Source organism: Acanthochromis polyacanthus, chromosome 14 (genome assembly GCF_021347895.1).
Source record: "Acanthochromis polyacanthus isolate Apoly-LR-REF ecotype Palm Island chromosome 14, KAUST_Apoly_ChrSc, whole genome shotgun sequence".
Taxonomy (NCBI): Eukaryota; Metazoa; Chordata; class Actinopteri; family Pomacentridae; genus Acanthochromis; species Acanthochromis polyacanthus.
In genome coordinates, this window is record NC_067126.1 from 643,154 (window position 1) to 665,670 (window position 22,517).

Here is a 22,517-nt window from a genome sequence, read left to right on the forward strand (position 1 = left end):
ACATGATCCATCAATAACTGCAGCTGTGTTGTGTTTGTTCTCTCCATCAGATTCCTGTCAACTCACAGTCGACACAAACACAGTAAACAGAAACCTGAAACTGTCTGACAAAAACAGGAAGGTGACATATGTGGAGGAGGATAAGTGGTATTCTGATCATCCAGACAGGTTTGAACGATGGGAACAGCTGCTGTGTAGAACTGGTCTGACTGGTCGCTGTTACTGGGAGGTCGAGTGGAGAGGGGTGGTTGATATATCAGTGAGTTACAGAGGAATCAGAAGGAAAGGAGACAGTGATGACTGTGGGTTTGGACGTAATGATCAGTCCTGGAGTCTGATCTGCTCTGATCGTCATGGTTACTCTGTCTGGCACAATAAGAGAAAAACATCCATCAGTTCCTCCTCAGTCTCTCACAGAGTTTCAGTTTATGTGGACGTTCCTGTTGGAACTCTGTCCTTCTACAGAGTCTCCTCTGACTCTCTGATCCACCTCCACACCTTCAACACCACATTCACTCAAACTCTCTATCCTGGATTTGGGGTCTGGTTCTCATTGTCTGGTTCCTCAGTGTTTCTGTGCTGAGTTCAGTCTCCAGAGTCTCCTCCTGTCAGAGAAACAGTGTTGAACAGAGAGTTCAGTCTCTCCATGACTCTGTCCCTCAGAAACATGTTTTCACATTCATGGATTAAATCTGTTTCTTTCTGAAATCCTTCTAAATGATTCCTTGTAAACTTCTTCCTCTTCAAAGATGGAAGTTGTGATTATTCCAGGAGCCAAATTTGATGTTTCTGTCTTTTTCCAGTCAAATGTTGAGAGTGAAAATCAGGATGTGGTGTTCCTCTGACGCTCACTTTAACTAAAAGCATTTGAGCTGCACAAAGTGTGAAATCAGAGAGGAAGCAGTGAAACTACAAACTGCTGACAGACTTTCACACATTATTGTTCAGTGAAAATCAGGTTTTTGTGCAAACTCTGTTTTTTAATCTAATACTGTTATTGTATTCATTTGTTCCTTTTTTTCTTTTTAGAACAAACAGACATTTAAAATCTTTTCCTGTAAAAACATCTGATGATTATTTACCTCACAGAGTTTTAAAACCTTCACAAAGCAAACAGAAATCACACAAACATCCAGTTAACACGACGTGTTTTAATCTGAATATTCTTTCTATTTAGACATTCTAGTTTCTTTGATGCACTTTAGTCTTGAAGCAATGAGGACAAACCTACATTATTATTAAATCTCTCTTTTTGTCCAACAGGAAATCTAAATTCTTCCACATATTTTAGACTTTCTCTATAAAAACAGGACAAAAGAAGCTGCAGAACTACAGAAATATGAATGTAAAAGCTGAATCAGTCTGAAAACTAAACTCAAAACTAATCTGCAGCGTTTAGTTCTGATAAATAATCAGTTTTTTACAGATTTCTGGTGCTTGGTGGACTGAAGGAACGGCGCCTCCTGCTGGAGTCTCAGCAACAAGAATTAAATCACATGTTCTGAAAATGAGTGAAATGATTCTTAGTTTGAACAGGAATAGAATAAAAGAGCAGGATTTCATGTTTTTTCTCAGTGTGTCGACCTCTTCTACCAACAAAAATCACATTAAAACATGAGAGAAGCAGTTTTTGTGTTTTAAATTCATAAATATTTTGAAGAAAAAGTTCTGAATAAACTGTGGTTAGAAGAAACATTTTAGCCGCTAACGTCCACGATATTAAAGATTACAAACATCTGCATCACCTGTAATGTTAACAAACACACAGATCAATATTTACATCTATATTAGAGATGTTAAATATTTATCTATATGTACCGACCAGCCCCCCCCTGCCTACCATCCTGCCCTTGGAATGAATAGTTTTGTTGAGCAGCCTTTGAACTGATCTCTGGTCTGTTCTGATGTTGGACTTGTTTGTTCCTCAGAGCTGCATCAGACTGTTCTGGACACTTTGTCTTGTCCTGTTAGTTCACTTCCTCCTGTTTCATCAGTTTCTTTGTTTAGTTTATACAGTTTTAGGTTGTTTTTTGTATGTTTCCTCTTTTGAACTTCGTTGTTTGTTTTTGCAGTCGCAGCAGTTTTGTTTGTTTCTGGAATGAGTTTGGTTTATTTTCTCCTCAGTCCAGTTTGAACATTTCTGTACTGATTTAGTTCCTGCTTTGTTTAATAAAGTCCTTTTGAATCCTCGCTAGTGTCCACCAGTTCTGCCCCCATGACGTCTAAATCAAAGGGTCAGAGGACGTGGTGGTGATCTGGTGATTATTAAGGATTGTTTCCACTTCACAGAGCAATGTGTTCAGACTACAGACAGACCCATATGGTTTTTTCAGGCCGATACCGATTATTAGTCATCAAGGAGGCCGATAACTGATATTTGGAGCCGATATTCATTTGCAGTAAAAGTGAAAATATTGGTGTCAAAACTTTGATTCATACAAACTCCAACACTTAACTTGGTTTAAATGCCTTTAAGCACATGTTTATTAAACAGCTTTTTACATTTGTAACATGTTAAAGGTTGTTTTTTTAATCTTAGACAACAGACATCTTGGTTTCAAAATCCTAACAAAGTGCAGGGAGCTCCCAGGCTCAGCAGCATGTCTCAGAAAGTTCAATGAAAAATTCAACTAATAAACAGCTCCCCAAAGTTTTCTACAGTAAATAAAGTTTTTCATAATTTCATAAGAACTGAAATGTTATTTTATCTTTCACTGTCTTTGTTTTAAGTACAAAGTTCAGGGAGTTTCCAGGCTCAGCAGCATCTCTTAGAAAGTTCACTGAAAATTTAAATCAATAAAGAGCTTCCTGAAGTTTTATAAAGTAAATAAAACAAAGGTAAATAAAATCTGCACAGAAATGTGAGTCTCAAATCAATGAGTCGTCCCAACTGAGCAGCAGCAGACTGTGGAGCTAAAAGCAGATGTTCAGCGTTCTCTCCAGTCAGACGGCTTCTCCTGCTCTCACAAACTGACAGACTTCACTGAAGACGTTCACTAGGGACCAGGGCCGGCCCAAGCCTTCAGTGGGCCCTAAGCGAAATTTACCTTGGGGGCTCCCCACGAACGACTTCAGTGCAAAATCTGAATATATGTCAAGTAGTGATGGGCAGATGAGACCTCATCGTGTGTGTCACACTTTTCCCCCATTGTATCATTCATGTATCACGCAGTGTCAGTTTGACTAATTGGTGCCACGAGTGGATTAAGAAATGTACTGCAGCCAATGAACAATAAAGTTTGAAACAATTTGTGATGAATGAGCTTGACTGAAGGTAATGCAACTATTTTTTTAACTGTATGTGTAAAAATAAATACAAATAGACTTGAAAGTGTTTTTGTTTGATAGAGAAAGTAGGCCTACATGTGATAAATTGAATGTTATATTATCATTAAAATGTAGAGTTAAGTGCTTTGTGCCTGTTGTGACCACAGTCAATGTCAAGTGTTGTTTATAATTTTCTCAATAAACCCAGTTGTGTTACCATGCAGGAAATCATACTGGTAGTAATTTTTAAGCCCCAAAATTATAATTCATAGCATGTATTTCAGCAGTTTTTATGCTTTTACTTTACAGCAAATGCCTCTTTACTTTCACTTCACGGAATTACTTTTACATTTATTGGGGTAAATTTTGACCCAATTTACTTTTACTCAAGTAATGTAATCAAGTTCTTTGATCATTACTGATTATGTTGATGTTGGAAGTTCATTTCGATGTTTTTTTTTTAAGTTTGCTTTATCTTTTAACAGAAATTACCTGTAAGGTTGCTTAGCTTACTTTTTATTACAAATGATTGTAAAACAGAGTATAAAAGTACAGATTGGCATGCCAGAAAAACACATTTTCATATTTGAAAAGGCACATGACATGTTTATATTATTATACATGGAAGATCTTTTCCAAAAGGACAATTCAAAATATTTTGATTTTATAACATACATAAAAAACCAAGTTCTCCAGAACACTAAAATCTTTGCTTTCTTTTTGCTTTTTCTGCTCTCTTTCTCTTTTCATCTGTGTGTAATAATGAACCCGCAAATGTGAGTCGTGCTGTGTACGTTGAAGCCGTGTATAGAGAACGGAAGGATGGATATTGGTTGTTTGTCAGACAAATGTGTTTATATTACCCGCTGTGGTAATCACATCTGAAAGTGGTTTATATGGATTCATGAGAATCTAAGCTTTCCATCGGTGTATAGTGTTTCTATCATCGAGTTGGCAGTGTTGTTCTATTTCGAAAAATGTTTATGTAAATATCAAAACGGCCCAGTCAGCTGAGCTGAATATATCAAGGACAACAAATGTATTTAAAAATGAGACTCACGATCATAGTATCCACAAAACAATCAACTGATGTTTTCAAAAATTACCTTGCGTATCTCTCTTTTGTTCGTCCTCCTTCTTCTTTTTCCTTTTTTCCGCACCTGAAGGATAAACGCGCTTCATCTTGTTTTTTTTTCTGTTCTTCTAAACATCCTCCTTGATGCCAGTTTTTGATCAACCAACCAAATATTTTGACATGTCTAGGGCTGCGGCTGCCGCCCAATCAGCGACACTGAACTTACAATGCGTGTTGGGTGGTTGCCAGGTTAGTCCGAAGCAAGTAAAGTTAGATGGCAGTCTGTGGGTCAGACCATCAGACACAGTCAATTCGGGGGGCCCCTAGTGGCGGCGGGGCCCTAAGCAGCCGCTTAATTCGCGTATAGGGAGAGCCGGCCCTGCTAGGGACTGATGAGGCGCTGCACTAACAAACTTTCTGCTCCTTTCTCTGCTAGCTTGAAGCGTCCCTCATTCTGTCTCCACCACTGGAGTGGCTCTCCTTTCCTCCTGTCCATCACTGGCTCCTGGAGGTACAGATGGAGCTCATCCTCAACCAGCTACTGGCCAGCAGGTCACCAGTGTGGGCTTCCAGCAGAGAACTGAACATCTCATCAACACGCTGCAGAACCATGTGTGTTCTCTCTGCTGCCTGTTGTGGCTGTTTCCGTCATTCTAGTGTCTCATATCCAGGCTTAAAGTGAAAAATAATCCTCAATCTGAATATTTGTGCTTTTGGCTCGGGGTACAATCCAGCTAACTAATAAGAAATGAAGACATCTGCCTTTGCAAACTCAGACTGCAGATTATAGTAATACCAAAAAGGCCAGTAGGTGGTGGTAGGTCCCTCTGACTACAACATGGTGCAAACATTGTTTAGCAACCAGTCAGTAAAAGACGTGGAAAAAGGACACTGATTCACCTTTTAACAATATGTGCACTATTTATTCTGAAATACAACTATGTAAACAGTTAGAGTGCAAAAAATAAGCTAAATAAATAAAAATATAGTTTATAACAGCAAACTATAGTTCAGTTCAAATAATAACAACAAAACATTAAAGTGCTCTAAGAACTGGTAACTGAAATAATCTGAAATAAATAAGAAAATAGAAAATAAATCAACAAATATAAATTACTCCAGAAAACTACAGTTCAATTAAAAAACATTGATGGTGCTACAAGAACTGGTCAGCGATCTATTTCTTCTTTCTTTCTGACATCTTTTACTTCTTCCGTTAGTGTTGAGGCAATGTTCACTTTTGTGTTTGCAGATGTTGAGTTACTCTGGAAGCATCATCATCAAAAAACCAACAAGCACATTCAGACTGTTGTCCAGCTCTGGCTAGTGGCTTCATCAACATCCAATGAAAACACATTTATTGAGCTTTTCACAAAGACTTTTCTTAAATGCTGCTGCTATGCCATGTGTACTTATGGAACCAATCTGCTGGTTTGACACGGACACTTCTGAGAAGCGGCTCTGAGCGAGAAATAGACAAAGCGGAGACGGCTAGACGCTCGCCTAACAGACAAGATGGCGACTCTGTGGAAAACGAAACTGTGGACTCTATCCGCAAGGTGATGAGCGAAACAGTTACAGCAGGTATGGCTGTGTTACAGGCCGAGCTGAAAAGAGACTTTATGGACTTCAGAACATGTTTTCGGGAGGATGTGAAAAAACAAATGGATGAATTTACCGCCGAAATAAATAAAAAGATACAAGACGCAACATGCCAAATAGAGGGCGTCGCCAAACGTGTCGGAGAGTTGGAAGAGAACATGGTGGGGACGGATAGATGGGATGTTGGAGTAAAGGAGGCCTTGATACAGTTGGTGAACGACCAGCGAGCATTACAGGATAAAGTAGCCGACCTAGAAGGACGCGCGCGGCGCAAGAATATCAGGATATACGGCGTGCCAGAGGATGCTGAGGGGACGTCAGTGTCTGGATTTGTGGAAAACATGATAAAATCAGAGCTGGAAGAGGACTTAGACCCAGACTGTGCCCTTGGAATAGAACGTGCCCACCGAACCCTGGCACCAAAACCACCAACAGGTGCACCTCCACGATCCATTGTCGTCCGCTTCCTGAGCTTTGCAATGAAGGAGAGGGTGCTTCGAGCTGCGTGGAGGAGGGAGCCTCGGGTACAGAATAAATGGATGTATTTTGATCATGATTATGCCACTTAGGTACAAAACAAAAGGAAGGAATACACCCCAGTCAAGAAAGTGCTGAAAGATAATGGCATACGTTTGCAGACACCTTTAACCAAAATCCGGGTGTTATATGAAACTGGCACCGTTCAATACAGCAACGCATCACAGGCAGCCGTGGATTTGCGTAAGCGAAGCTTCATCGTGGGTGAAATTAAACAAAGCATGAAGAGGAAAACTACGATGGCAGAAACGCTGACACGACTAATGCCATGGGAGACAACAGGTGGTCGGTGAGACACAGATAAGAGCCGGTTCCAGCGACAGGCTCGGGAAAAGCTCATGGAGTATCGTAGGATGGAGCCTGGAGCGGCAATGGGAAATAAGTGAAAATTCTGCCCACTCAGGGCGGGATGACACTAAGGAGCAGCGAAGTCGGGATGCCCTTTCTCCATACAGGAATAGGATGGTAACAGTATAAACTCTATACAGTCTCTTTTTTCGTTCGTGGGGGTTTTATGCGGCCCATATAAACACAAATTCTGTTCACAGTAAGAGGCCGGTGCACACGTACTTTGAATTAAAGGGCCACAAGATCTTTTACTCTTTTTTTTTTCTTTTCTTGACTTGACGAGGGGCCCCACCTTGTGGCTAGTCCCCCTCATTGTTAGAGGTAACATGTACCCACTTTGTTGGAAGTTCTTTTTATTGTTTTATATCATGGTTTTTGTCAAGTTCTGTGCCCTGAGGTCTGGAGTGTGATAAATGATGTGGAATTAAAATTAAAAAAGAGGGTATAAATATAGCATTCTGGCAGGAGACACACCTCTCACGCGCTGAACACGAAAAATTTAAAACATTAGCTTTTAGAAACACATTATTCTCATCCTACAAAAAGGGGAAAAAAGAGGAGTGGCCATATTAATCTCAAATGCAACTTGCTTTGAATTCATATCTGAAATAAGTGACAGAGAGGGCAGATTTATATTAATAAAGGGGAAATTAGATGGAAAAGATGTTACATTTTGTAATGTATATGCTCCCCCAGGAAGTAATTTATGTTTCTTTAGAAGGATATTCAATTTAATTACATCAGAGACCCACGGAACCCTAATTTGTGCAGGGGACTTTAATTTGCTGCTAAATCCCAGTTTAGACTCAACGAATAGTAAAAGAGGAAGGAACTCAATAGAAAAATGAATAAATAGGATACTTAGGGATCTTGGACTTAATGATGTCTGGAGGTTTATGCATGGCTCATCCCCAGGATTTACTTTCTACTCTGCCCGACACGGAGCCCATTTAAGATTAGACCATTTCTTTATGTATAATAAAGATTTACATAGACTAAAAGAATGTAGAATAGGTCAGAGGGACTTGTCTGACCATTCTGGAGTATATATAACATTACATTTAGATGTCAGAAAACAGAAAACATTGTGGAGGTTAAAAACTGGAATGTTAAATGAGCCAACATTTAAAGACGAGGTGGAGAAGGACCTAAACCTGTATCTGCAAGACAGTGACAATGGACAGGTAAATCCTTGTACATTGTGGGATGCAGCTAAAGCGGTAATCAGGGGAAAGATTATAGCCAGGACAGCTTTTCTGAAAAAACTTAAATCCCAAAAATTGTTAGGTCTACAAGAAAAACTGAGAAATCTAGAACAAAGACATACCACTCATAACTCCCCAACAACAATACAACAAATCAGAAATGTAAAACAGGAAATAGATAGAATTTTAAGTGAGGAAGTGGAGAAAAATATAAGGTTTATGAAGCAAAGATATTATGAAATAGGTCCAAAAGCATCTAAACTTTTAGCCTGGATTTGTTTTTTTGTGAGAACTTTATACGATGTATTCAAGTACTTTATGCTTCCCCTACGGCAAGAATAAAAGTAAATGGCAGCCTCTCTAACCCCATAACTTTACAATGCGGTTGTAGACAGGGCTGCCCAGCCAGCCCAAGTCTGTTTAACTTATTTATAGAACCACTCGCCCAGTTGATTAGACAGGAATCAGAATTAAGGGGAACAATGATGGGTGGGGAGGAATATAAAATAAGCCTTTACGCAGATGATGTGTTAGTAACACTAAGCGGCCCAGACGCAGGATTACCATTACTAATGGATAGACTGGAACATATGGGCTATATTCAGGATATATGCTTAATGTACAGAAAACTCAGACTCTGTCTTTTTACTACACCCCCTCACAGGAAGTTAGTAGAAAATATACGTTTAATTGGCACTCCACCCAGATTAAATATCGTGGAGTAAACTTGCCCAAAGACTTATCACAACTATACAGCACCAATTATGAACCCATGAACAAACAAATCTATGATGACCTTGATGGCTGGAGTATGCTCCCTCTGGACCTTGGCAGCAGAATTAGAACAATAAAAATGAACATTCTCCCAAGATTATTGTACCTTTTCTTATCACTTCCGGAGGAAATACCCCCAAAACAGTTTAGAGAATGGAATAAACATATTTCACAATTCATCTAGAACAGGAAAAAACCAAGAGTGAAATTTTGTACTCTTCAGCTGCCGGTGGAGGAGGGGGGCATGGCTCTTCCATCTTTAAAAGATTATTATATATCAGCACAATTGAGGCCTCTCATGCTCTGGTGTGATCCATATTATGTAAGCAGGTGGAAGAGTATGGAACTAAGCCTGATGGATAGACCTATTCAGTCTGTCCTTGGATGTATTGATACAGAGAAGGATCTGATGCACACAACAAGCAAATGGGTTAACTGTTCTTTGAAAACATGGGTAGAAGTGGTTAAGCAATACCAACTTCTGAGAGAGGTCAGGTTGCTTAGGTGGCCTGCATATGATCCTGATTTGAAACCATCATTACATGATACCAGATATAGACAGTGGACCGAAAAATGTATTACCTCCATGTGTAAGATTGTTAAAAAATGGGAATTCAATAGTTTTGAAGCTATGCGTCAAACATATGGGCTAGGAGGCCATAACTTTTTTAGGTACTTGCAGTTACGTGACTACTTTATTAAAAAAGTGAAAAGTTCTGATTCAACAGAGATACCAGCTATTATTCAAATTTTTATTAATGCGTATAAATCGGGTAGCAGTAAAGCTTTAATAAGCAAGATATACAATAACATTATCTCAATGAAGAAGGACAACACAGATTATATTAAACAAAAATGGGAGAAAGAACTGGACATTATTATAATGTGGCAGCAGGCCTGGAGGACCCGGGCCTCTTCAACAAACTCATGGTTGTGGAGAGACTTCTGTTGGAAAAACCTGGTTCGTTTCTTTATTACACCAAAACAGAAATCCAAATATAGTGACACTCAGTGGCAGCTGGCCAATAGAGGGCGCTCGGGCGTCGCCCCCTCCGGTGTTTTTGATGTTTCATTTTTAAAATAAATATTTTTTTAAATAAACAATAATCAGTTATTTTTAGCACCATGCATGTTTAAATTCGCAATTACATGTCATGTACAAAATATTAAATAGAATTTTCGTGGAAAATAGTTTCCTGCTCAGAGCAGCCAATTACCAACAAGAGATTCGACATAGCAACAGAAATTTATCCAATCAGCGTCGTCGAATCTGATCCCCAGAGGGGCAAAATCAATATCGCCCCAAGCCAAGTGAGCATGCGTGAGTGCGGTGGATAACTGTAACCATAGATATACATAGAAAGGCTAGATAGCTTCCAGACGCTGTGAGCCAATGAGGGCTGACGTCGCTACGCGGCGGCCATCTTACCGAGGGGCTGCTGGCTCACTGATAACATTAATACCTATGGAGAACGTACTATTTAATTAACCATAGCTTGCTCAATTTTCAACCGATTTTTAAACGGTTTGATTTGTTATAAACGCCAGAGATGTCGTTATGTTATTGCATATTTACGGATAATTATAACCATGGACTTTCATATTAAATTTAAAAAGTAGATAGTAGAGCATTACCTGCCATAGCTGCACACATACACACAGTGAAATTAAATCATCAGTGTTTATGTTAACATTTAATAGTTTAATATTTTATATTTCTAATTAATACATATATTAAATATAAAGGGGTAAGTTGACCCACATGATATTTTAAACTTAAACTGAACAAATAATGTAAGATAAGATTGACTTTATTGATCTCACAAAGGAGAAATTTACTGTTACAGAGCTCTTAGGAACAAAAAACAGAGGAGTGCAAAAAGTCACGAAAGTGCAAGAACAAGATAATAAATATTGCACATAATAACTACACAGTAGTGTTATACAGTCTGATGGCAGTGGGGATGAAGGACCTGTGGTAGCGCTCCTTGCACTGAGGGTGTCTGAGTCTCGTGCTAAAGGAGCTGCTCAGCTCCACTACAGTCCGGTGCAGTGGGTGGGAGCTGTTGTCCATGATGGATGAGAGCTTGGTCAACATCCTCCTCTCACCCACATCCATGAATTGTGATTCATATTGGTTCAATTTACCCCAAGGTTTTTGGTTCATCTTGCCCCATGGCCATCATTTTGATAAAACCTAATTAATTTAATGATTCAGAATGATTTTTTGCTAAATGATTCACATAGTTCTATACACTGAATATCACTAACATGCATAATGTATAAGTTTAGACCTGGGTCCATTTGCTTTAGCATAAAAATAATTATACACAAAAGTCAAAGAATTCCACAGCCAGTTGGAAATGATGTTTGTGTTCTTATTTTATGGTCTCGTGACAACTCCTGTGTAGTTTTAAAGATCAAGGGGATGGTTCGTTCATCTTACCTGTTCTCCCCTACATCCATCCATACATTCTCGATACACCGCTTCATCCTCGCTATCGCCCCTACATATATTTTATTATACATTTTTAAATAAACACATTCAGTAACATGACATCAAGGTTTCTTTTATTAACAGGTGCGCACAATTACAAAACAATTCAACATTCACTCCAAACCAACAGTAACACTAATCCATGCAACATTCACTCCAAATAAACAGTCAAAACCTTAGAGCAAGTTCCCATTGCCTCCTCTTCTCTGCGTTTTGGGGAAACCTTAAAAACATGAGAAGATACCCAAGATATATGAATTAATGACAACATTTTACACCCTTCTTACCTTTAACATTAATGGTAAGGACAAAAATACTGAGCTAAATGATGATATTGTTGGGGTAATTCATGTAGCCTATGCTTGAATGCCATTATGAAAACCTAAATAACAGTAATATGTTAAAAGAAATGTGAAAAAGAAATACTCAATGATTATTATGTAAACAAATGGTAGAAACATTTCTAAAACGTCAGGGTAACAATAACTTGTATTATACAAGTACAAATCCACTAAGTCAGTAACATTTATCCTAAATATGACCCTCAAGTCATTTCTCTACAGTGAAAGGTGATTCCACGGGCTCTTGTTTAGAAGGAACGTTCATTTGAGCATCCATATGCTGCACAAAAGTGTGGCATCTTGCACTGTAGGGGGGTATTTTTGCAAACACAAAGCCAGCCAGTTACTGTATCACAATGAATCTAAATCTAGGATATATTTCACTAATGAAACAGCTCGGAAATCATGTTAAAACGAAGGAGTAATTATGTCTTTCCCACCTGTATAGAATTAAGTCCAGGTTACTTTGTAATAGTCCAAGTGGCTCACATGTCTCATTCACAACCTCTTGTTTCTTTGCTAGCTAATGCCCAACTGCATCCACACAAATTGTTATTTAGACAAAATATGTTGTTGGCACAAAATTATTGTTGGTCTCACAGAAACCTATATAATAATTGAAACTCCCAGATTGCAGCCTTGCAAATGGCTGTAACAAACACACAAATATGCAGCGATTTTCGAAAAGAAAAACTGCAATTTTAACAGGTCTGCGTGGCCTGAATGATAGCCATGTTATTAAGGTTTTTAACAAACCAAACCGTTTGTAAATCCGTCAAGAATTCAGCAAGTTAAGTGTATTTTTGTTTGTGTAGGTCGCTCACCATCCATCCACTACTATAGAGCGCTCCGGAACACTCCCCCTAGGTAAGATGGCCGACCGGTGACGACGCTGGCGAAAGTCCCATCAGCCATCTAGCCTTTCTACGTATATCTATGGTAGTGACTGCAGACAGAGAGGCTGCATCAGAGCCACAAGAACCAGGTTTAAATTCATCTCTTATCAGGAGGTGGATTAAAAAATAAAAAAAATGCTGATTCCGATATGCATCAAAGTGCTAAATATCTGCGTCCATCCTTTAATTTGAAGGAGCTTTTTATCCTCATGTCATAACTCACGCTTTTCCTGGGATGCCTTCTCACCGAAGTCCTGATTGTTTTGATTATCACACGTTTTTCTGAATTTGCAACAGAGATTCTATTTCCTGTTGGATCATGGGAACAGTCACTGCATCCACTGAGTTCACCTCCTTTTAAAGGTCCATTAATGACCCATCTCACCTGGGTCTTCACTGCATGAGGTCCATCACTTCGGCTGTGAACAGTTTCCCAGAGTTCCATGATTTTATGGCCATTGGCTCCTATCAGCAGCTCAATATTGCTGTTTTTAAACTCACTCAGAATGTTAAACTTCCATTTCTAGCTTTTCCACTGGTGTGCACGTGAAGATTTCTTATCATTGTTAGAACAATGAAGAAAATCTGCACCTGACAGGTTTCCTTCAGCTTCAGCAGCTTCTGCAAACTGTGACCTCCAAGGTTTATCCAGTTAAAGACTTCAAACCACAAACATGGAACTCATCTTCAGCCACTTTGTGCATTTTCATTTATTCTGAATATCAAATATGTTAAGTGTGAGTACAAATACATGTTTTAAAGTAAAATAGAGCTCTGCAACTACTTCACATGTCTTCATCTTGTGGTCCAACATCTTCAGATTAACAGGGAACCTCCTGAACACTGTGACATTTAAGAACATTTCTGCTCTGACTGTACATTCATGTGTGTTGAAAAAGTGCCTTTATCATGTTTCCAGCATTTTATACTGAAGCCTGTAAACCTGAACAATGAAATAAACAGTTTTTAAATCTTAATTTATTCCTTAATCAAACTGAACAAATTGAATATCTTTGCTTTTTTTGTACAAATGCCTTAAAATTCTAATAAATTAATGCAGCAAAAACATGTAAAAATCCCACTTGTGTCACTTTCACATTAATATTGTATAGTTTAGCATTTTTCTTGTGAAATTAATGCATTATTATTATTGTTATTATTATTATTATTATTATTATTATTATTATTTAGCCACAAGGCAGCTACATGAATTGGCTGAATCTCTTTGTTCAAGCAGATGTTATTATCACAGGCTGAATCTTCATGGAATAATAACAGTGCTGTGCCGCCACTGCAGAACTACTTAACTCAGAACCAATGAGCTACATGTGTATTTTCCCAGAAACAAGCAGTAAATGCATCAAATATTAATAGACTTCAGGAACATTAAATTATTCAGGACAACTAAATATTATATGCAACCATAATGAATTTAATATTTTCTTAGGGTTAAACAAAAATTATTTGGTTGACTAATAATTTAAAATAAGTACCCTTTATGAAATCAAAATTTACCCTGTAAATGAAATGAAATAAAATAAGAAAATACAACACTCTGCCCTTCAGCAGGTTTACCTTTCAAAATAAATGCAGTGCCCTTTTTTTCTGAACCAGAAAAACACCTCAGTGAAATACAATCAAGAGTTTTTCCATATCTCAATCACAACTCTATAAAACAGAATGAATTATACTTTCAGCAAAATGCAGCTGAACTAATGTTTGTACGGTCAGACAGTTCTAACCCTTTTCAATGTTCAGTTACTTTTTGTGTGTTCCCGATGTTAACAAGCGCTAGGGTTTTTATTTATCCTGGGGTCCTTTAGTTGGTGCACAAATAAAAACAAACACTCGTCTTACTCACGAATCCAAGATGCAGGAAACACAGCTGGTCTGAAGAGTTGGTGGTGAAGATGAAGCAGCAGCAACAGGCTAATTAGCAACAGGCTAGAGTCCCTATATTATCAGAGTATCGACATGACGGGTCCAAAAAATTTTGATCATGTGATCTATGGGCGCCATTTTGTTTCCTATTCATGAATGCCGAGTTTTCCTGTTAACGTTGTTTACACCGCAGAGAGTAATTCTAGGTCCTTTTTCGCTTCCTAAATACCTGAAAAATGACGGGCTGTTGTGCCTTTGAGTGCACAAATCGATCGGAGAAGGGATTCCACATGTTTAGATTTCCCAGTAATAGTGAAAGAAGGAAACTGTGGGAAAATAAAGTCCGGAGAGTGGGATGGCCAGGTTAGTCCCATGTAGTGATGTTACAAGATGTGCCGAGGCTTCGAAGTGTGTGTCGAGTAATGGAGGGGGCGTTTCCACGAAGCGCGTACCGAGGCCTGCTTCATTTAGGGGAGGAGCCAAAAATTATGACGTTCGAAGCCTCTTGAGCTGGTCGTACTGCTTGACTGGTTCAGAAACTGGTTGGTGGGGCAGCGAAACGCAATGGATTCCCATTCACATTTGATGGATTTTTGTCTGCTGTATCTTTGCCTGCAATCGGATTGAGATTCTGTTTCTCCATAGAAGAAGACCAGAATGAGAAGATTCTCCCCTTTCTGGGAATACTTTGACCTGATTTCTCCTAATAAAGTGGCACATAACAAGTGAAGTTTAATATGAGTATCTGTGACAACACTGCACATCGCTTGTTCTAATTTCTTTTTTTTTTCTAGTATTTCAAAAGTCGAAGTGTGTGTTTGTGTTCCAAGGAGCTGGAGAAATATTGTCCAAAAAAACCCCACCTAAATCCCAGCATTGTGGAAAAATGTATTTATTTTTTAATCAAAACAAATAAAACTTTTGTTTTTCACCGGTACCACAAGCACAGTCACAAAACAAAAAGTAGCACAAGCACATTTTATTTATGTCGCCCTTATCACAATTAAAAGTATTGAAACACTTTACAGAAAACCAGAACCTGACCCCAATCCAACAGTCAAGCTACAAATCTCAAATCTCTCCCCATTTTTTCCACTTCTCCCCTCTATCTCTGCTATCAGGAAAGACATACACTATATTATGTATATTACTTATTGGCATTATCATTTAAACACAATTCAAACTGCTTCACATAGCAAAGCCAGTGTGTCATTATAGGCACTCTGCCTGTTTTACTTTTATTTGTCCACTTGATGGCGCAGGAGAGCAAAAGAAGCACCATGAAGCTTCGACCCATGAGTGAACCAATTGGATGGAAAGCCTCAATGCTTCATGAAGCTTCATCTAGCCATCACTAGTCCCATGTATGTACTTTCATGTTATGATGTATGGGTGAATGACAGATAGAAAAGTTTGATGTGATTTTAGGCAGTTGTGGTTATTTTTGACTTTGACCATTTTCATGCAAGGAGATGCATGAAATACGGGCCGCTGAAGTTTAACGGGGTAACCCGTTAAACTCCTAAATTGACCGAAGCTGCCAACTCGATGATAGAAACATTATACACCCATGGAAAGCTTAGATTCTCATGAATCCGCTGGTATAAACCACTTTCAGATGTGATTACCACAGCGGGTAATATAAACACATTTATCCAACAAACAACAAATAACGTAAACAGCACAACTCACCTTTGAAGGCTCAAAACTAGTCACAGATGAAAATATTCCACAAAAAACGACCATAATCCAACCTTGGACATCCAGACAAAACAAGCCAGTAAAATATTTTGTCCAAAACATGTCTTGAAATCAGTAAACAATCCACAAATGGCTACTTTTCGTGAATGTGTACCTCGTGCTGCGCGTCCCATATTGAGTGAATGGAAACAAAATGGCGTCAAATCCCCAGTTGTCGCTACTCTGATAATATAGGGACTCTACAACAGGCTAATTAGCAACAAGCTAATTAGCATGGTCCTACGGTGAAGCCCTCAGCTCTCCCTGTCCTCAGTGAAAGTGGCGGCTGGTGTTTATAACTAATCAGTCCCTCCAGGATTTCGCGGTCGTTTTTCGTGATTGTTGCGGCCGAAAATGCCTGAATTCGCAGGAACTTTTCTAAAAAATTGCAATAAAAGTTGCGATGTTTTAAGCTTATTTGTTGTGATGAAATTGTGGGAGACAGTGACAACTGCTAAAAAGCTGCATTTTTTCCAGCTTGTAGAATATGGAAGCGAATGTGACTCAAAACTCAAATTCAAACGCATTAGCAGAAATGCTTTTGCATTTCAAAGTCATGGCTGCACTTTTTGACTCAAAACTAAAATGAAAAAGCAATATTCCAAAATGCAATTTCATTTTCTTCTTCAGCACTGCTCATTCTGTGACTAAATGAAAAAGCAAAAGCAAATCACATTTGACATTTAATTTTCAAAACGTTCACCAGCAAAAAGGTAACAAAATTCAATTTGAAATGTCAAATTCGAAAATGCAAACGCATTAGCAGAAATGCTTTTGCATTTCAAAGTCATTGCTGCACTATTTGACTCAAAAATGAAATGAAAAAGCAATATTCCAAAATGCAATTTCATTTTCTTCTTCAACACTGCTCATTCTGTGACTAAATGAAAAAGCAAAAGCAAACTCAGAAATGCTTTTGCATTTTCGTGTTCCCCCGCAAAAAGTGTCTCATAATTCAAATGCAAATGCATTCTCAAGTGGCGCAGGAAAGTGGCGTCACAGACCCCCCTCGTTCTGGCCCCTTCTGCATTTTACGGCATTTTAAACAATGCCGGCTCATTGCGCTGCATTTAATTGCACACTACGTCGAACGTTGGAGACAAGGAAACTTGGAATAACTTTCCATAGGTAAGAATTTTTTTTGGTTCTTTTTTCATTGTTAAATCTTGTTCAGAGTCTATGAGAGCTAACCAGTTAGCCGCTAACAAAACACTAACGCAAGCTAACAGCTGGACAACCAAACACCAGACGATTATTAGTAGCTGTAGTATAGCTGTACAAGCAGTAGTAGTAGTAATACTAAAAGTACACGCAGCAGTAATAGTAATACCAAAAGTTCAAGCAGCAGTAGTAGTATAAATAGCCGTTAGAGTAGTAGAAGTGTCAGCATTTGTAATAGTATTACAAGTTGTAGTAGCAGTGACAGTATCAGCAGCAGTAGTTGGTGTATTACTACTACTACTAGTAGTCGCATTACTATTAATACCACCAATACTACCAATAGTAGTTATAAAGCCTAACTCATATATATCCAGATTAGCATCTATGTTCTTCCTCCAAACCCATTTTATGATTGGGATTACAGCCAATTCTTTAGGACTGCTCTCACATAATTGAAATGTTACTAAACAATGTTATACTGATCAAATTAAATAACTCTGGTCTCCAGAATATTGGCTACTTCTGTTCTTGTCCTTTGTCCTTTAGTAGCATGATTTATTTTTAGATATTCTGTTGTGTACAGACTTGTATAGTTTTTTGTCTATTGTTTTTACTCCATGTAGGTTTCCCAAAGACTTTCGGCTGAGGAGGAAGTAGGAAGCAGCTTTGAGGAGAGTGGGGTTTGCTGCAAGTGATGAGTCGGTGCTCTGCAGCAAACATTTTAAACCTGACGAGTTTGACAGGGTGGGGTGTGAAGTGTTACTTACTCAGGGAAACACACAACAATGTACCTGTGTATTGTAAATGACTCTATCCCGTTCTAGTCTAGCTCCTTCTTATATGTATATATATATATATATATATATATATATATATATATATATATATAATCTAAAAAAAGAGATTCTCTGTACCCAGAGGGGAAATAGAGGGTTGGAAGTTTTAAGTTTTGAAACTATGAATATGTTCAAAATTAATTAGTTATGTCGCCTCATAAGAGAAAATGTTAAAATGTAGAATGCAATACCAAATTATTTATTCAAAAAATTAGGAGGAATTCATTTTTTACTTAAATGTAATTATAAAATTGACAAAATACCAATTCAATGATCAAACTTCCATAAACAGGCGTTGCTCTCCTGGGGGCTGATCTACAAACGCGGCTTCTCGCCATCCAGCTGCTACATATGGAACAACCAACATATACAGCACAGAAACAAAACCATATTTTACAAATCTTGGTTTGATCAGGGAGTATTATGGGTCAATCAGTTAATCGATGAACAAGGACAAATCTTACCGTACAACCAATTTATTAACAAATACCATCTCACAAATAGAATACACTACAATTTCCAATGCAATACCAATAGAAATTCTGCAGCTCCTGAAAGGTTCCCAATTCCTCCCTCTTACTCAGAAAAATGATGCCAAATTATTCATCCATAACATAGACATAACAACCAAAGTCTGCTCAAATAAATGTATCAGGAATCTCATTCAACCTTCAAATCGACCGACAGCCAACTCTTACTGGAGTTCACTGTATGGGGAAATAAACTGGAGAGAAGCATGGCTGGTTGGAGAGAAGCTGCTCATTCACAATAAGGTCAAAGAAATATCATACAAAATCTGTCACAATGTATATCCGGCAAAAAAACCCCGGAGAGGTTTAAATTAAATATAGACTACAACTGCGACTTTTGCCAAACAGAACCAGAAACCATCATTCACCTCTTTTATCAATGCTCATACAGTAAAAACCTCTGGAATCATATACAAAACCTAATCCATAACAAAACCGGACACAGGATCAGCCTCCAGGAGAGCCACATCCTCTTTCAGTTTGAAAATCCCTCCATACCCTACAGCCTTTCCCTTTTGTTGCAGACTATCATCATGCTGAACGAAATGGGCAAAGAAAAAACAAATGGAAAATACTTTGAAAATGAACTCAAACAGTACTTTAATAAACAAGTCTGAAATTTGTATGGCTTTGTTGTTTGATGATGATGTTATTGTATTAAAACAAGAACATGACATCCCTGCCCCAAACCACATTTACACACGTACAAACGTTTTACAGCTAAAACCGATGAAAGAGGACTGTTTTGCAGAGCTTCTTTCTTGTGCTCCCTTTCTGCAGGTCAAGGTACAGGTAAGTTTGGCAAACACAACCAATGACAACAAGCTGGAATGATGTGTTTCTTCAATGTGCTCCCCAAGCAGAAAAACCACCTCCGTTCCAATCTCCTCCCGGACGATGTGTGTGACTGTTGACACCTTTGGAGCTTGTTCTGTTGATGCCTGGCGAATCACCCTCTCTGCAACTCTCAATAATAAAAATAATTATAATTATATAGCGCTTTACACAGTGCTAAAAGACAGTTTACAGTACAGAGAAAATAACAAAGAACAAAGCAACTTTAACATGCAAAGATAAAAAATAATACAAGATTATAAACTCAAACCTTCACTGTACCTTGTGATGGAATCAGTAGGCCGCCATTGTTTTTCAGAGCTAGAAGGTGGTAGCTTTCGTTAAATGATGGTACAGCATCTCTGACCAAGCTTGAACGGCACACATCACATCACATTCAAAATCAAAACGGAAAAAGAGGTCAAGAGGTTTTCTTCCTTCAAATTTCTTACAACCTTTCTTCAACAAAACTCCTATTTTGATGCATATCTGTTGATAATGAACCAAAACTGCTTAAACTGTGAATAACCTTGTTTGCAAACTATTCTACAGTCAGATGTTCAGTTGTCTGTATTTTTAAGTAAGTGGGTGGGTCTGACTCTATGACACTATGTTGACTTCCTCCTCAGGGGAAAGTCTTTGGGAAACCTACATGGAGTAAAAACAATAGACAAAAAACTATACAAGTCTGTACACAACAGAATATCTAAAAATAAATCATGCTACTAAAGGACAAAGGACAAGAACAGAAGTAGCCAATATTCTGGAGACCAGAGTTATTTAATTTGATCAGTATAACATTGTTTAGTAACATTTCAATTATGTGAGAGCAGTCCTAAAGAATTGGCTGTAATCCCAATCATAAAATGGGTTTGGAGGAAGAACATAGATGCTAATCTGGATATATATGAGTTAGGCTTTATAACTACTATTGGTAGTATTGGTGGTATTAATAGTAATGCGACTACTAGTAGTAGTAGTAATACACCAACTACTGCTGCTGATACTGTCACTGCTACTACAACTTGTAATACTATTACAAATGCTGACACTTCTACTACTCTAACGGCTATTTATACTACTACTGCTGCTTGAACTTTTGGTATTACTATTACTGCTGCGTGTACTTTTAGTATTACTACTACTACTGCTTGTACAGCTATACTACAGCTACTAATAATCGTCTGGTGTTTGGTTGTCCAGCTGTTAGCTTGCGTTAGTGTTTTGTTAGCGGCTAACTGGTTAGCTCTCATAGACTCTGAACAAGATTTAACAATGAAAAAAGAACCAAAAAAAATTCTTACCTATGGAAAGTTATTCCAAGTTTCCTTGTCTCCAACGTTCGACGTAGTGTGCAATTAAATGCAGCGCAATGAGCCGGCATTGTTTAAAATGCCGTAAAATGCAGAAGGGGCCAGAACGAGGGGGGGTCTGTGACGCCACTTTCCTGCGCCACTTGAGAATGCATTTGCATTTGAATTATGAGACACTTTTTGCGGGGGAACACGAAAATGCAAAAGCATTTCTGAGTTTGCTTTTGCTTTTTCATTTAGTCACAGAATGAGCAGTGTTGAAGAAGAAAATGAAATTGCATTTTGGAATATTGCTTTTTCATTTCATTTTTGAGTCAAATAGTGCAGCAATGACTTTGAAATGCAAAAGCATTTCTGCTAATGCGTTTGCATTTTCGAATTTGACATTTCAAATTGAATTTTGTTACCTTTTTGCTGGTGAACGTTTTGAAAATTAAATGTCAAATGTGATTTGGGACAAGGTACGTTTTATCCGTTTGATTCCCGGCTATAAAAGACACAAGCAGAAACAAAAAATCAAGCCGTTTTTTTCGTTTTTTCGTTTTGAGCAAAAAACAAAAAAACAGGAAACGGTTCGTTTGTTCGTTTTTTCGTTTTGAACAAAAAAACAGGAAACGGTTCGTTTTTTCGTTTTTTCGTTTTCACCCCCAAAATGAAAATACGACTCCATATTTCGTTTCATTGGTGGGCGGGGCTTCGGAGCCTGCCAGTGCACAATAAAGCTCCTGCCCATCACAATAAAGCTCTTGCGCTGGCATTCACAGACAGACTGACTTTCATTGTATTGCCTGCCCCCACTGCACTTCCCCTAACTCTAAATCAAAGCAAGTCGTGTACACAGTAATGACAGTCATAACCAGTGGTGTAGTCTAGTTTTTTCTAGTGGGAATACTCCAACCTCATAAACCAAAGCCAGGTCAGGTTCTCATATATGTGCGCGTGCACTCACATGTCCACGCGCGCGCGCACGCACACAGATACACACACACACACACACACACACACACACACACACACACACACACACACACACACACACACATACACACACACACACACACACACACAGCAGCAGCAGCTCCTTTATTTCAAACTACCAATTAGATACATATAGACATTATAGCGTCAGCAGCTCCTCCTCCTGCCATCAGGTAGACCTGATGTTTCCTCTTCATCAGGTAGAGCTGATGTTTCCTCTTCATCAGGGAGAGCTGATGTTTCCTCTTCATCAGGTAGACCTGATGTTTCCTCTTCATCAGGTAGAGCTGATGTTTCCTCTTCATCAGGTAGAGCTGATGTTTCCTCTTCATCAGGTAGACCTGATGTTTCCTCTTCATCAGGTAGACCTGATGTTTCCTCTTCATCAGGTAGACCTGATGTTTCCTCTTCATCAGGTAGAGCTGATGTTTCCTCTTCATCAGGTAGACCTGATGTTTCCTCTTCATCAGGTAGAGCTGATGTTTCCTCTTCATCAGGCTCCCTTTCCTAAACTTTAACCTTAGCTCCAGCTGTAGTGTTCCCTAAAGCGGCAGTATTCACAGGACAAGCAACAGGCTTATTAAAACACTGAAATGGTTTCATTTAGCTTTGCTTTCTTTTTCTTATTTTTTCTCCACTGACTGATGTTGGGTCATTAGAAGTTCTAGACTCATGTCTCTCTTCTTCTAAGCCAGGGGTATT

General features: G+C 38.5%; 1 protein-coding gene and 1 long non-coding RNA gene across 47 annotated transcripts in view; one reads left to right on the plus strand and one right to left on the minus strand.

Annotated features, from left to right (window-relative positions):
• The window catches only part of LOC127537218 (uncharacterized), a 116,489-nt gene that overhangs the window by 72,605 nt on the left and 21,367 nt on the right, over window positions 1-22,517 (minus strand). The gene's annotated exons all lie outside the window — the stretch shown is intronic.
• The window catches only part of LOC127537214 (NACHT, LRR and PYD domains-containing protein 12-like), a 153,219-nt gene that overhangs the window by 69,216 nt on the left and 61,486 nt on the right, over window positions 1-22,517 (plus strand). Inside the window, exon 16 of one of the 44 annotated variants that reach the window (XM_051959306.1) lies at window positions 51-1,627. The exons of the other annotated variants lie outside the window; for them this stretch is intronic. Coding sequence (XP_051815266.1) covers window positions 51-583 — 533 coding nt within the window. The 3' untranslated portion in view covers window positions 584-1,627. Of the gene's footprint in view, window positions 1-50; window positions 1,628-22,517 lie in introns of those variants that run through there. 44 annotated transcript variants of the gene reach the window in all.